The 13630-nt window shown below is 59.9% G+C and overlaps 1 protein-coding gene across 2 annotated transcripts in view; it reads left to right on the top strand.

Annotated features, from left to right (window-relative positions):
- Positions 1 to 5411: 5411 nt before the first annotated feature.
- BRF1 (BRF1 general transcription factor IIIB subunit) overlaps positions 5412 to 13630 on the top strand; it is a 54717-nt gene continuing 46498 nt past the window's right edge. Inside the window, exon 1 of one of the 2 annotated variants that reach the window (XM_077910854.1) lies at positions 5412 to 5620. In XM_077910854.1, the coding sequence (XP_077766980.1) occupies positions 5437 to 5620 (184 nt within the window). In that variant the 5' untranslated portion in view covers positions 5412 to 5436. The remainder of the gene's footprint in view (positions 5621 to 13630) is intronic. The other variant, XM_077910855.1, reaches the window with a different exon arrangement.

The following is a 13630-nucleotide window of genomic DNA, read 5'->3' as shown; positions in this document are numbered from 1 at the left end:
GCAGCCACGGGGATCCAGGCTGGATTCCAACTCGGTCCCCTGTTGACTGTGTGCGATTCTCAGGGGTCGCACTACGCAGTGGGCATGAGAGCATCTGCAGCCTCGTGTTGCCACGATCACTGAGGGCGGCCGTGCACGGACGGAGCAGTGTGCCTGGGAAGCAGTAAGAGATACTGGGGAGACACCCCCCCAGATGCCCCTCCCAGCTGAACAATGGGCTTCCAAATAACCCTTGGATCCAAGGAGAAATCGAAAGGGGAATTAGAATTCTAGATTGAACGAAATGAAAACCGAACCCATCGAAATTTTTGGGATTAGAGGCAGGTGTCCAGGCCGCAACACCTACGTCACGGAGGACGGAAACTGCCCCGAGGAGCTCATCTCCTCCCTACAAAATGGGGGGGAGAAAGAACTAATTAAGCCCCACTTAAGCAGAAGGGAGGACAAAATAAATGTCAGAGTAGAAATCAATGAAACAGAGCCCTGAAAAACAATCAAGAAGATCGATAAACCAGGTGTGGTTGTCTGAGGAGGTCGGTCACGTTGACAAACCTCTGGATTGATCTGGACGCCAGACACCGAAGACAGAGATGGTCAGTTCTAGGGTCTTGGATGTGAGACGGACGGGGGCATCATTCTGCTCATCGTGTTGACTCTGGGGATGCTTTCGTGGGTGTCGGCACTTATCAAATGTACCAAGTAACCGTTGGGCTAAAGAAGAAGCCAGAAGGGAAACTTATCAAATCACACACATTAATATGTGTGGTTATCACATCCTTGTGAGAGCTCGAGGAAGCTGCAAACAAAACCCAAAAGCATTTTTTGGGAGAAATTTGGAAAGACCTCAATAAAGGAGTCTCAGAGAAGATGGAGGTGGACGTCGGCCGCAGGCCCCAGATCCCTGGTGACTCCTCAGACTCTAGCTTCGGCCCTGAACAGGCAATGCCTGCAAATGAGAACAGAGCACCCTCACAGAGCCTGAAATAAAGCTTGGAGTCCCATCAATGCCTGATTGTATCGAGGAGTGGGCCCCTACCCTATTTGACGGACAGAATAAAAAATGAATTCTCTCTGAATAGGAAAGACACCTCCCAGAACCTCGAGGTTTTCCATCAGGATGATCATCATTTATCCCAAAATGACCAGGTGTGCCAAGAAACAGGATCCCACAAGCCAAGAATAAATGGTGGACACAGACAGACGGGTCACCATATCAGAAAATCACTGCAGTGAACCTTAAAATGTGATTAATATGGGCAAGACAATGAATGGAAAAAGCAGAGAATTTCATCAGGGGTTTGACGTCTAAAGAGAAAAATACCAGATGGATGTTTGAGAAGTGAAATCTAAAATAACCAAAATCAACAATTGAATAGATGGTTTTAACAGCGGATTATGGAGAGCAGAAGAGGGGATTTGAGAAGTGGAAACTGGGTGAGCAGAGAATACCCAGGGGGAAGGGCGGAGGGCAGGCGAGGAGTAACGATGCAGAGCAGAGTGCCAGATGCTGGAGCACATGGGGCCTGGGGGTCACTGCTGTCCCAGAGGCAGGGGGCTGACCGCGGAGGGCAAAGAAGCAATATGTGAACGATATTGGCCAAGGTTTAAAAAAAAAAAAACATGAAAGACCAAAACTATAGATTTAAGACACTCAATGAATTTTAATTAGCATAAATACAAAGAAAATACACTTACGGACATCCTAGTAAAACTTCAGAAAGTCAAAATTTAAAAGCATCCAGGAGAAACTGATACATTATCCCTAGAGTGCAACGGAAAGAGACAAAGCAGAATTTTTCAACAGAAATGAAAGCAGGAAGACGATGGAATGGTGTCCTGGACGTGCTGAATGGCAAGGACGGCCAACTTTCAATTCCGTACGGGGGGCCGGTTACTGCTGCGGGGCCCCTCTCTCTGGCTGCCGCCCAGCGGCTCCCCCACACTGCGGGGACGCTCCCCGTGCCCTCTCACGGTCCCCCACCTCGGGGCTGTGCATCCTGGGCCTGTGATGTCTGCAGCCAGGCCCCAGAGGGCAGGCTCCCCTCCAGACGTCCCCCCTGCACAAGGCCCACCAGGGACGACACCCACCCCTCTCCCTGCTCCCAAGAGCTCCCCACAGGAGGCCCGGGCAGCTGCAGAGGCCTCTCAGGGTCAGCCGGGGTCCCCCTCTCTGGAGGCCCAGCTCCCACTCCGGGGTTCCCGCCCACCCGGGGAGTCCCACTCCCTGCCTGGGGCAGTCTCCCCTTGTCTCCATGGGCTTGCAGGACCGGTAGCTGGAGAGAAGGAAGCTCTGGGTGCTTCCCTGGCTCTGCAGCTGCGGCCTTGGCCTTGCCCTGGTGCTCTGTCCCCTTAGCTTAGCGTCTGTGTGTCCTTGCTTGGGTGAGCATTTCCTTCCCACCCCCAGGGCCAAGTGAGTCTCGTCCACACTAGCAGCAGCTGGGGTCTGGAACCGGCCCTCCCCTCCCAGGAGCCTGCAGTGGTTAGGGTCTGAGCACCCTGCATGGCCAAGTTGGAGTGACTGGAACCCCAAGGGAGACCCTGAGCCACAACCACCTTGCTAGGCTCTCCTGGATCCCTGACTACTCCGAGACACAGCAGGAGATGACAGATGTTTGTCATTTCAAGCCGTCAAGCTCAGTGGTAATTTGTCCAGCAGCAGCTAATAATTAATACACGATGTTGGGGGTGTGCATGCCCTGCACTCCCGGCTACTCCCCTGGGGTCCCCTGGGGTCGTAGTGGACAACGCCCGCCCACAAATAGAAGGCTCAGCCCTGCAACGACCTCCTTTTCCTAAGCAAGAGGTTGATACAAAGTCCCCTCTTTTGTTTTCACCATCTCCACGCAGCAGTGGAGAAGAATGTCTCAGGGCTGAGGAGAGGAGGGAGCTGTAGGCTAGACGGGGCGATCTATGCACATTTTACAAACATTCAAAACCGCTGCTTACCAGGAGTAAATCTTCCTATTTTCTGCTAGTTTTTCGGTCATGTTTGAAACTTTTTTTTATGAGGAAAAGCCACTAATTTAGGCTTTTCAAAGCAGGTGAATTCTTCTGGCTTCAGCCTCCTGGGGGGCTCCGCTTGTCACCGTGACTCAGCCAGGCAGTGTTTTCAGGCTGCGTGGCTTTGCTGGCCCTGCGTGGAGGTGAGGGCGGTGGGCCAGGTGTGGGCAGGTGCTGGAGCGCGGGGAGAGCGCTCAGAAGGGGTTCGGCTGCCAGCATGAGGCCCCGGGAACCAGCACGTCCTCCTGTTCTGGACTCTAGTAAAGCTTGCTCTGGCTTTGCCACCGTGATGCTGCTTGGAGTTTATGTTTAGATCTGCACTGAGGTTAGGGCTCAGTTTACCGGCTTTGTCCTCCAGGTGGACGAGAGCACAATGCCAGGGAGAGTCTGTATTTTCCTTAATGAGGTGAGGCCCCTGAATCTCAGTGTGCAGTTGGGTCTGTTTGTGCTGGTTTCATCCCCCTTGTCCTTTTGTCTGTCTCTGTGCAAATATCATGTGGTTTTCCTGCCTGAAATTCCGTATGATGCTTTGATATTCAAAAGGGCAATTTTCCTCTCCTTCAATTTTGTTTAATTTTAAAACCATCTTGACTGTGCTTGTGAATGATCTCTTCCAGAAGACTCTGGGATCAGCTTTCAACTTATCTGAAAGTCTTGTTGGCATTTTGATTGGGATGAAATCGGCTTTAGAAATTGAGTCAGGAGCGGCTCACGTCTTTAACAACTGCTCCCAGGGGGAAAGGGCGTTTCCTGCTGGAGTCTGAGCCCCGGTGCGCCCTACGGAGGAACTTGGGAGCGTTCAAACGAGATGGCCTTGCACATGGGACGCGCCCTGGGTGTCACCAGGAGTGTTCGCGGCACCTGCACATCTCCGGGAGCGCGTGTGTCGGGGACACGGCGGGGGCGGAGGGACATCAGGGGGCAGCCCCGGGGTCAGGGCGAGCCGCGAGGGGGGTCTGCGAGAACCAGGAAGGGGCGGGCGGCCCGGCCTGGGGGTCTCCACGCTCCACCCGGCCCCGGGGCTGCAAGCTCCGCTGCCTGCACCTGCCAGGCCCCGCCCACCGCTCCGGGTCGGGTCCCAGGGGGAGGTCCCCACAAGGCCCCGCCCACCGCTCCCCAGGGGGCACGCCCCGCCCACCACTTCCAGTCGGGTCCCAGGGGGCGCTCCCCACCGGATCCCAGGCTCCAGCCTTGGCCAGTTCAAGACTCCCGAGTCCGGTCCTTTGGGGGCCACTACAGAAGCCCCGCCCACGATTCCTGATCCTGCCCTAGACGGCGCCCTCACCACAGCCCCGCCCCCAGCCCTGGCCCCGCCCCCGACACGTCTCCCCAAGCCCCGCCCCCAACCCTGGCCCCACCCACCGGCCCGCGTCCGTCCCTGGCGGCCCGTCCTCAAGCCCCGCCCCAGCCCTGGCCCCGCCCCCGCCCCGTCCGTCCCTGGCGGCCCGTCCCCAAGCCCCGCCCCAGCCCTGGCCCCGCCCCCACCCTGTCCGTCCCTGACGGCCCGTCTCCCCAGGCCCCGCCCCCAGCCCTGGCCCCGCCCCCAGCCCTGGCCCCGCCCCCGCCCCGTCCGTTCCTGACGGCCCGTCTCCCCAGGCCCCGCCCCCAGCACTGGCCCCGCCCCCAGCACTGGCCCCGCCCCCGCCCCGTCCGTCCCTGGCGGCCCGTCTCCCCAGGCCCCGCCCCCAGCACTGGCCCCGCCCCCAGCACTGGCCCCGCCCCCGCCCCGTCCGTCCCTGACGGCCCGTCTCCCCAGGCCCCGCCCCCAGCACTGGCCCCGCCCCCAACACTGGCCCCGCCCCCAGCCCTGGCCCCGCCCCCGCCCCGTCCGTCCCTGACGGCCCGTCTCCCCAGGCCCCGCCCCCAGCACTGGCCCCGCCCCCAGCACTGGCCCCCGCCCCCCGCCCCGTCCGTCCCTGACGGCCCGTCTCCCCTGGCCCCGCCCCCAGCACTGGCCCCGCCCACCGGCCGTGTCCGTCCCTGGCGGCCCGTCTCCCCAGGCCCCGCCCCCAGCACTGGCCCCGCCCCCAGCACTGGCCCCGCCTCCGCCCCGTCCGTCCCTGGCGGCCCGTCTCCCCAAGCCCCGCCCCCGCCCTGGCCCCGCCCGCTGCTGGCGCCTGCGCGCGGCCCGCGAGGCCTGCTGCTTAGTGGTTCTGAGGTCCGGTGGCGGCGGCCGCGTCCGGAGGTTGCGGGTTCGAGTCCTCGCGGCCGCACCTCAGCCCCGGTGCCCGTCCCCGACGCGCGGGCGCGACCGTTGCGGGCGGCGTGCGCGGCGAATCTGCCGCTGCGAATCGGCGGGCTCGGCGGCGTCGGCGGCGGCGGCCTCGCGAGAGTCGGGCGGGCGGACGCGCGGGCGGGCGGCGGGGCCGGGGCCGGGGCCGGGGCCGGGGCGGGCGGCGGGCGGCGGGCGGAGGAGCCCGCGCGGGAGCCGCCGGCATGACGGGCCGCGTGTGCCGCGCCTGCGGCGGGACGGACATCGAGCTGGACACGGCGCGCGGGGACGCCGTGTGCACCGGCTGCGGCTCGGTGCTCGAGGACAACATCATCGTGTCCGAGGTGCAGTTCGTGGAGAACAGCGGCGGCGGCTCGTCGGCGGTCGGCCAGTTCGTGTCCCTGGACGGTGGGTCGGCGCGGGGCGGCGGGGGCGGGGGACACCGGGGACCAGGGGCACGGGGGGGCGGGGACACGCCAGGACAGCGGGGCCGCAGGGGGCAGCAGGAACGGCCGGCGGGAGCAGGGTCGCAGGGGGGCAGGAGGGGGCGTGGGGAGCAGGAGGGACACGCCGTGGGAGCAGGGGGCAGCAGGGTGACCAGGGACACACCAAGGGGACCAGGGGACGTCGGGGGCAGCAGGGGACACACCAGGGGACCAGGGGGCACCAGGGGGCGCAGGGGGCAGCGAGGGGCACCAGGGAGGCAGGAGGCACCTGGGAGGTGGGGAGGGACACAGGGTGTCGTGGGGGTGCCGCACGCCCCAAAGCCAGGTGTCCCCTGCACCCACCGAGCAGTGGAGCAGGGAGGACCCCCGGCCTGTGCGTAATAAGGGGGTTTGAGGGAAGAGGGGAAGCGGGATGACTGGCCCGGCCCGTGTCTGTAAAGGCCCAGGAGCACTGGCTTTGCAGGGCGCAGCTCCGTGACTCTCACCACCCGCGGGTTGGAGGAGCCACCGCAGGGTAAAGTTGCACCGCGGATCCGGGTGCGCTGGCCCCCTGGACTCCCGGGACTGTGCTGTCCCCACAGGTGGGCGCCGGCACCTTCCACTACCCCCAGGATGTTGTGAGTGACCGCACTCGCATCCTCACCCGCTGGCTCACGTCCCCTCCTGAGGGTGGAGGGTGATGTGGATGTTTAGGGACCGAGCTGCTCCGGCACCGCGGGGGGCCCTTCCTGGGAAGGAGGCTTCTGTTTCTTTCCGTTTTTGTTGTTGTTTTTTAAAAGACTATTCACAAGAGACACAGAGAGGGGCAGAGACCCAGGCAGAGGGAGAAACAGGCTCCCTGCGGGGGCCCCGCCGTGGGACTCGATCCCGGGACCCCGACCTGAGCCAGAGGCAGATGCTCAACCTCCAAGCCCCCCGGGGGCCCACGGGTGTCCATTCCCAGGGCCGTGCGCCTAAGCCCCAGGCTGGGCTCCGGCCGGCGGCGGTTCTCAAACACTCAGGCTTTAAGTGTTCCTCGCTGCCACCTAGCAATAGGGTTGACTCCTGTCCTTGGCCTGTTTCCTGCGCCCTGGCTAAACTTAGTTATTAGTTGTGAGAGTTTTCAAAATAGATTTCTGAGGATCTTCCGTTTAGACAGTCATGTTGTTTACAAATAAGGGCTGTTTTATGTCTTCCTTTTGTTTCTTTTCCTTGCTTTGCAGCGGCCCTGCCTGCCTTCCTCCCAGTCTCAGGGGAAGCGGCCACCGGCTTCCCACCGAGCGTCGGGGAAGCTCCCTTTCTATTCCTGGTCAGTTAAGAGCCTTTGCCGTGAGTGGCTGCTGAATTTTGTTAGATGATTTTTCTCTATCAACGGACACGATCACATTTTTCTCGTTCAGTGTGTCCGTGTGGCCGATTTTTGAATGTTGGCCCTGCCTTTCCTTCAGGGGAAACCCACTTGATGGTGGAGTATTAGTCTCGTGTGTGGGGCTGGGTTAGACACGCCAACGTTTTGTGGAGATGCTCACGTGGAACGTGGGTGGGTGTGTTTCTTGCGACGTCTTTGGTTTGGAGACCAAGGTACTGCCTCTCGGGGAACGGGTTGGGAAATGTTCCCTTCCTTCCTTTATTGTTTTTGGAAGAAAGTGTGGAATTGCTGTTATCTCTCTCTTGAACGTTTGGTGGAATCCACGAGGGTAGCCATCTGGGCCTAGAGGGTTTTTCCCCCAGCAGGTTTTTAACTGCAGATTCAGTATCTGGAGTAGTTGCAGGTTACGGTCATATTTTACGCTACCTCTTTCCCCGTGGGTGGGTCTGTGGTTTTGAGGCATTGGCCCAGCTGACCGAGGTTGCTGACTTTATGCCTGCAGAGCTGTTGGTACCATTCCCATATCCTTTTGGTGTCATCAGGGTCTCTAGTGAGGCCTTGTGTTCCGTTTACACGTTTCCTTTCACGTCTTCCTCTTTTCCCCTTTGTCTCTCTTGCTGCAAGTTTCCCACTTTGGTTGATTTTGGCAAAGCACCGGCTTTCGGTGTCATTGCCTTCTCCGTGCTGCTCTCTCCCGGTCGCCTCTGCTGCAGGGCACACATCTTCGTGCTCTTCTAGAGCGACTTCCTGGGCTGCCTGTTGTCGCTCTGTCACACGTGGTCAGACTGTCCCTCGAGTCCCTGGAAAGAGTGACAGTGACGACAACAGTAAGAACTAGCAGTTATCAAGCTGACACTGGGGTTTCCCTCGGAGCACACGCCTTCTCCTGCTGACAGCCTGCCCTCACTGTGGTTGGGGAAGCAGGTGCAGAGGAGATGGACACTCCGGGAGTCCTGGGCACAAGGGATGTGCTCCCACCCGTGTGCAGTGGGCACAGGGTCAGAGCCAGGTGCTGCTCGAAGGTGCGACCCACGGCTGTGAGGATGCCTCTGTCCCGCGGGCTGTTCTCTCGAGGCCCCCGGTGGGTTCCGAGCCCCCAGCGTGGCAGGCACACTGCTCCTGGGCCAGGGGAGGGCATCAGTGGTGCATCTGCCCGCCTGGCCTCTCCCTTCCCCCTCGGGGCAGTGATGACTTGGGTTACTCTCGGTGCCCCCGGGCTCGGAGCGCGTGCCAGCTGGCTCTTCTCGGATCTTGCTTACTCCCTTCTCGCCCTGAAAGCTGAGCTTGCTCCCAGAGCTCCCTGTCGGGCCCATGGTCACTCTGCGTCCTAAGGATGCTTTCTTCCTCTCCGAGAACTGCGCACGGAGAGTCAGGTTAGGGGTGTACGTGGGACCATGTGACTTAGACAGCAGGGCCGTGTGGCCAGAGGCCCTGCCCAGAGGCTCCTGACCCCCAGGGGTCTTTCCTGGTGAGCTCCCACTGTGCGCCAGGCCCGGACTCTAGAGGGTGAGGGGCTCTGGTCCCTGATGTTCTCAGACCAGTAGACTGTGAGGCCAGCGTCCAGTGACGGGGCCGTGAGTGGTGCTGGGAACGTCCTGGCCGAGTCCTTTGGCTGGAGGGCACGGGTGTGAGGAAGGCAGCCAGCCGAGAGGAGGGACGGGTCCGTGAGGACTGCTGGCAGCTCATGTGGCCAGAATGGCGAGTCACTGGGCAGAGCTGGACCAGCTGCGGCCTCAGTGGGGTCCTGAGGAAGGGTCCCGCTGCTTCTCTGGGGCCAGGCTCACCCCAAGTGTGTCAGGAACCGGGAGGGCAGAGCAGGGCTTCCCAGCACGGTGCGTGTGAGCGTCCTGTGCCGTGTGCGCGCCGAGTGCCTCAGAGCCAACAGCCCGTCCCCTGGGCGCGGAGGGGGAGGTGCCAGCCCCACTCCCCTGAGATGCAGCCTGGAGGCAGAGGGAGCCCTGGCACCAGGCAGCCTGCCGTGACTGCCTCCTGGGGTCCTTCCCTCTCCCTCCTGGGGAGCATGTCCCACGGTCTCCATCATCACGACTTTTCGTGGCTACGGACTTCATCTTTCAAGTCAAGGTGTTTATAATGCTGGTGTTGTCACAGCACAGCCGCGAAGCACCTTCTACATGTCTGTGTTGCATGGACACCCCCCCCCCCACCATAATACAATGAGAAAGGTTTGCAGCCCCCAGCCCCGGATGGAGAGGGCCCCTAGGAGGGGGAGCCGCTCCTGCTTGTTGGAGGGGGTCCCCCTCCCCTAACGAATGCTGAGCCTTGCACCTGCCGGCCTGGCCCGTGCCTTGCCCTTAGGGGGCTCTCCTGGGCACAGCCCCGCCACCCCCCCCCACCCCCGCCCCCATGTCCAGGCCGACCTCTGGTCCCAGAGGGGGAGGGTTCTGCATCTCTCTTCCTACCCTGTGGCCCCTCAAAGCCCCGGGAGTCCCTGGCCAGAGTGCCTGTTCTCAGGAAACGTTGGCTGAACTCTCCTAGAGGCACAGTGGTGAGAGGGGGCTGTTCTTTTCAAGATGTCATTTGCTGTGTTTGTCATCTCCCTTGCTCCGCGCTGCATGGTTTCCATAATCAGAATTTTAATCCCTACAAAACAGGCCCTTTGGGAGCTGCACCCGGTGGAAAGGAGTCTCGGCTGCTGCCGGCGCTTAGCTCCCTGTGTCCACACAGATCCCTGTCCAGGTGGCGTCCCGGTCCTCAGGACTCCCCGTGGTTTGCTCAGGGGTCTTGGGGTGACCCCAGGGGCCTGAGTCCTTGTGGGGCGCCGGCCGCAGGGGGGCTGAGCCTACTTCCAGGGCCTCTGGAGGAGGGGTTACAGCAACAACGGAAACCCTCCCCTGAAGTAAGAGCGCAGCAACTTATTCCCGGTTCTGCCCCCCCGTGGGCGGAGCTGCGGGTGGGATGGGGGCAGATGTGTGCGGCGGCCCTCGGGCCTGCCTTTCTCTCCCTGCTGTGGAGGTGCGGGTGTCGCTGGCTCTGTCCCCCGTGTCTGCAGGGCGCCCCTCCTGTCTCCGGCTCTGCCTCCCTCCTCCGGCGGCCTAGGGGCAGGGATGGGGGGGCCTGGGGGGTGGGGGGCATCCCGCGCTCCTCCGCCGCCCACAAGGGGGCGGTCTTGGCCCGCTCGTACCTTCCATCTGCTCCTTCCAGCTTGTGATTTTGTTGCAGGAGCTTGCGACAGAGTATTTCAAATGTTTTAAGAAGTAGAATCGTGTGAAGGGGATCTGAAGGCCAAGAATGTCATACCTTGGCGATGAAGCTCGATCGCAGGGAGCAGTCTAGCTTTTCTTCATGCTTCAGGAGACCTTTCGCTTCACAGTTAAGGGGCCGAGATTTGCTCCATAAGCATTTTTTACACTATCCACGCGTGCATTCCAGATTTTATCTCTTGTAACCAAACCCCAGTGGGTGGTGTCTGCTGAGTGACAAAATCTGCATCGGTTTGGCAAGCAGGCTTTGACGGCCACCCCCTTGGTGCAGAGGGGACAGGAGCTCAGGGACCACGGGGCAGGTGTGCACACGTGAGAGCGAGTCAGGAGACCGCGCCCCGAGATGTAGCAGCCCCAGGAAGGGTGGCTGGGTCCTCAGGGAGAGGCAGGGCAGGGCAGTGCGGAGACAGGAAGTACAGGTCAGAAGTGCAGCAAGGGGTGTGGGGGTCCTGGAGGGTGCAGGGGAGAGTCATGGAGCAGGGAAGGGGGGCAGAGGCGGCTCGTGAGGGGGACCTCTGGCGGCTTTGCAGGACATTGAGGAATAAGGAGTTTGCATTTAGCTCTCCAGCAGAACGAAGTCCCACTGCTTCAGCGTAGCATCTCTGTGGGTCTGCCCTGGCTTCCCTCTGTCTGCATTTATGCAGGGGGTGGTGCTGGGGGGAAGACCCCGGTCCTTGTTCTGGAAGCCAGGGTTCCCAGGGCTCACACCATGTCCTTGCCCATTTTTCTTTTCTTCTTTTCTTTTCTTTTCTTTTTTTTCTTTTCTTTTCTTTTCTTTTCTTTTCTTTTCTTTTCTTTCTTTTCTTTTTTTCTTTTCTTTTCTTCTTTCCTTTCCTTTCCTTTCCTTTTCTTTTTTCTCTTCTGTTCTCTTTTTTTTTTTTAAGATTTTATTCATTTACTTGAGAGAGAGTGAGAGAGCACAATCGGAAGGTCAGAGGGAGAGGGAGAAGTAGACTCCCAGCTGAGCAGGGAGCCCGCCACAGGACTCGATGACCTGAGCCAAAGGGAGACACTTCACAGACTAAGCCCCCCAGCGGCCCCTCATTGTCCTTTTTCTTTTCTTTTTTTTTTTTTTTTTTTTAAGATTTTATTTATTCATGAGGCAGGGGGGAGGCACAGAGACACAGGCAGAGGGAGAAGCAGGCTCCATGCAGGAAGCCCAACGTGGGACTTGATCCAGGGTCTCCAGGATCACGCCCTGGGCCAAAGGCAGATGCTAAAGTGCTGAGCCACCCAAGCATCCCCTCATTGTCCTTTTTCTAAACAGTTATTTATTAAAAGTGCACGTCCATTTTAATTAAAACAACATGGCAATTTTTATCTTCTCCCAGGTTGAAAGTTGGTGGGGGTGCTGGAAACAAACAGGCCAAGATATGGCTGTCCTGGTCAGGCGGTAGGAGTGGCCGAGTCTTCCCCATTGGTCCTGGTATATAAAAGATTGCAAATGTAAAAATCCTCAAGTGGTAAAAAGCAGCCACCACTGGAACAGGAGGGCGGGAGTGCAGAGCCCTGATCTCAGCCCAGCGAGCATGGGTCTGGCTGTACGGAGCTGACAGGTGGCACCAATGGTGTTGGAAGCCCCTTGTTGCTGGTTCAGGTAAAGGAGTCTCCTCTGGGCCCTCCAGCCCTCCAGCCCCCAGCACGCCCTGTCTGACCCTCTCTGGCCCCATCCTCTGTGACCAGCTGCTTGAGGACATGAGGTCTGGGGTGGCGAGCTCTTGGGGCAGCAGATCCGTCTCCAGGTGGTGAGTGAGTGACCTGGAGTGAGTGACCTCCTGGCTCCACGCTCAACTGGAGAAGGCCACGGGCTCTGTGCTGTCCCCAACCCGTCCACGCGGGGCCGGCCCTGCGGCCTCCCTAACCATGGTGACCGTGAAGTGGCACAGGGTGCTGCCCCGCTGGAGGCCCCTCCGCTCTGCCCACTGTGGTGGGTGCTGGGGGCTGGTCCACCTGGCGGCCGGCTCCCAGCTCTGCTCCCAGCCAGGCCCCTCACCTGTGCTCTAGCACCTGCCCAGCGAAAGCCCACTTGTTGCTCTTTTCTGTGTTCTGTTGGCTTGTCTTACTTCCTGTCTTTGCTGGCTAAACTTGGGAACCATTTTGCTGAGATCTTTAAGGAATCTTGTGAGTGTTGGTTTGGGATTTGGTTGCAGTCACAGATATGCTGGAGGTCATACTTATTCTGCACTGTGTGTGCTGGTGGCTGCCCATGGATGATCCCGAGGTCCCTGCTGGCCCCGGACAAGGGCCACGTGCTTTCCCTGGAGGCCTGTTCCCAGACGTCAGTGATCTGGGTTCTCAGGTCCCTGCCAGGTCTGAGTTTCCATTTCATTATCACGTGTGTCCCGGTCCTCCTGCAGGCTCCACATCACGTGGCTGAGGCTGTGAGGTATCCCCTAACTGCAGAAGCCTCTAACCCTTTGGTGTGTGCTTGGTCACAGACGCACTGGCCTGTGGGGACGAGCATCACTCCCCAGCTCCACTGCCTTTTCTTGGCTACCAGTGTACTCTTTGGCTTCGATAGTGGGGTTTGTAAGTCTGGTGAACAATCCAGACATCTACCTGGCCGTTTTCAAAGGGTAATAGGGCAGAAGTTCCAGCTCCAGGGCCTTGCAGAGCAGAGTGCATGGAATTTCCTGGGGTATCTGAGCATTGGAGACCCAAGGCAGAGCATCTGCAGGTCTGGCTGTGGTGACCCTTTGTGGCCGGGGCTCCAGGGTGCCGTCCTGTGGTGGGCAGCACACGGGGGGAGAGAGGTGCGAGTGCCTCCTGTAGAACGGCTGGCTCAGGGATCCCTGGGTGGCGCAGTGGTTTGGCGCCTGCCTTTGGCTCAGGGCGCGATCCTGGAGACCCGGGATCGAATCCCACGTCGGGCTCCCGGTGCATGGAGCCTGCTTCTCCCTCTGCCTGTGTCTCTGCCTCTCTCTCTCTCTCTGTGACTATCATAAATTAAAAAAAAAGAAAAAAAAAAAAAAAAGAACGGCTGGCTCAGAGGTTCCAGGCCTACAGAGATGAGTGCACTGACAAAAGCCATTGTGCAGGTGTAACCCCTGTGCATGGGCTGGCCCAGGGTAGGGTGCTGTAGTTTGGAAGGGAGCTGTGCCCTCTCTGGCTGCCATGTGGCAGCGGTCCACTCTGGACTGAGTGTGTGTCTGGAGCCGTGGTTAGAGAGTGCAGATGGGCATGGTCCACCTGCCATGGCTCTAGGTCAAGGCCACAACCCTGTTGGCATGGCAGAGGGAAAGGAGGTGTGCAGGCTGCTAAGAATGGCCGCAGGAGGCCCCACTTGCTGCTGCCTCCAGCCGTGAACACTGATCCCACAGTGTCCTCGCTCCAGAAACACCCCGTGCGGTAAAGGTGTGCAGGCACGGATCTTTCCTGCCAAGGTTTGACTAATCAGTCTGAT

The sequence above is a fragment of the Canis aureus genome, chromosome 9 (genome assembly GCF_053574225.1).
Source record: "Canis aureus isolate CA01 chromosome 9, VMU_Caureus_v.1.0, whole genome shotgun sequence".
NCBI lineage: Eukaryota > Metazoa > Chordata > Mammalia > Carnivora > Canidae > Canis > Canis aureus.
This window is presented reverse-complemented; position numbering and strand designations above follow the sequence as displayed.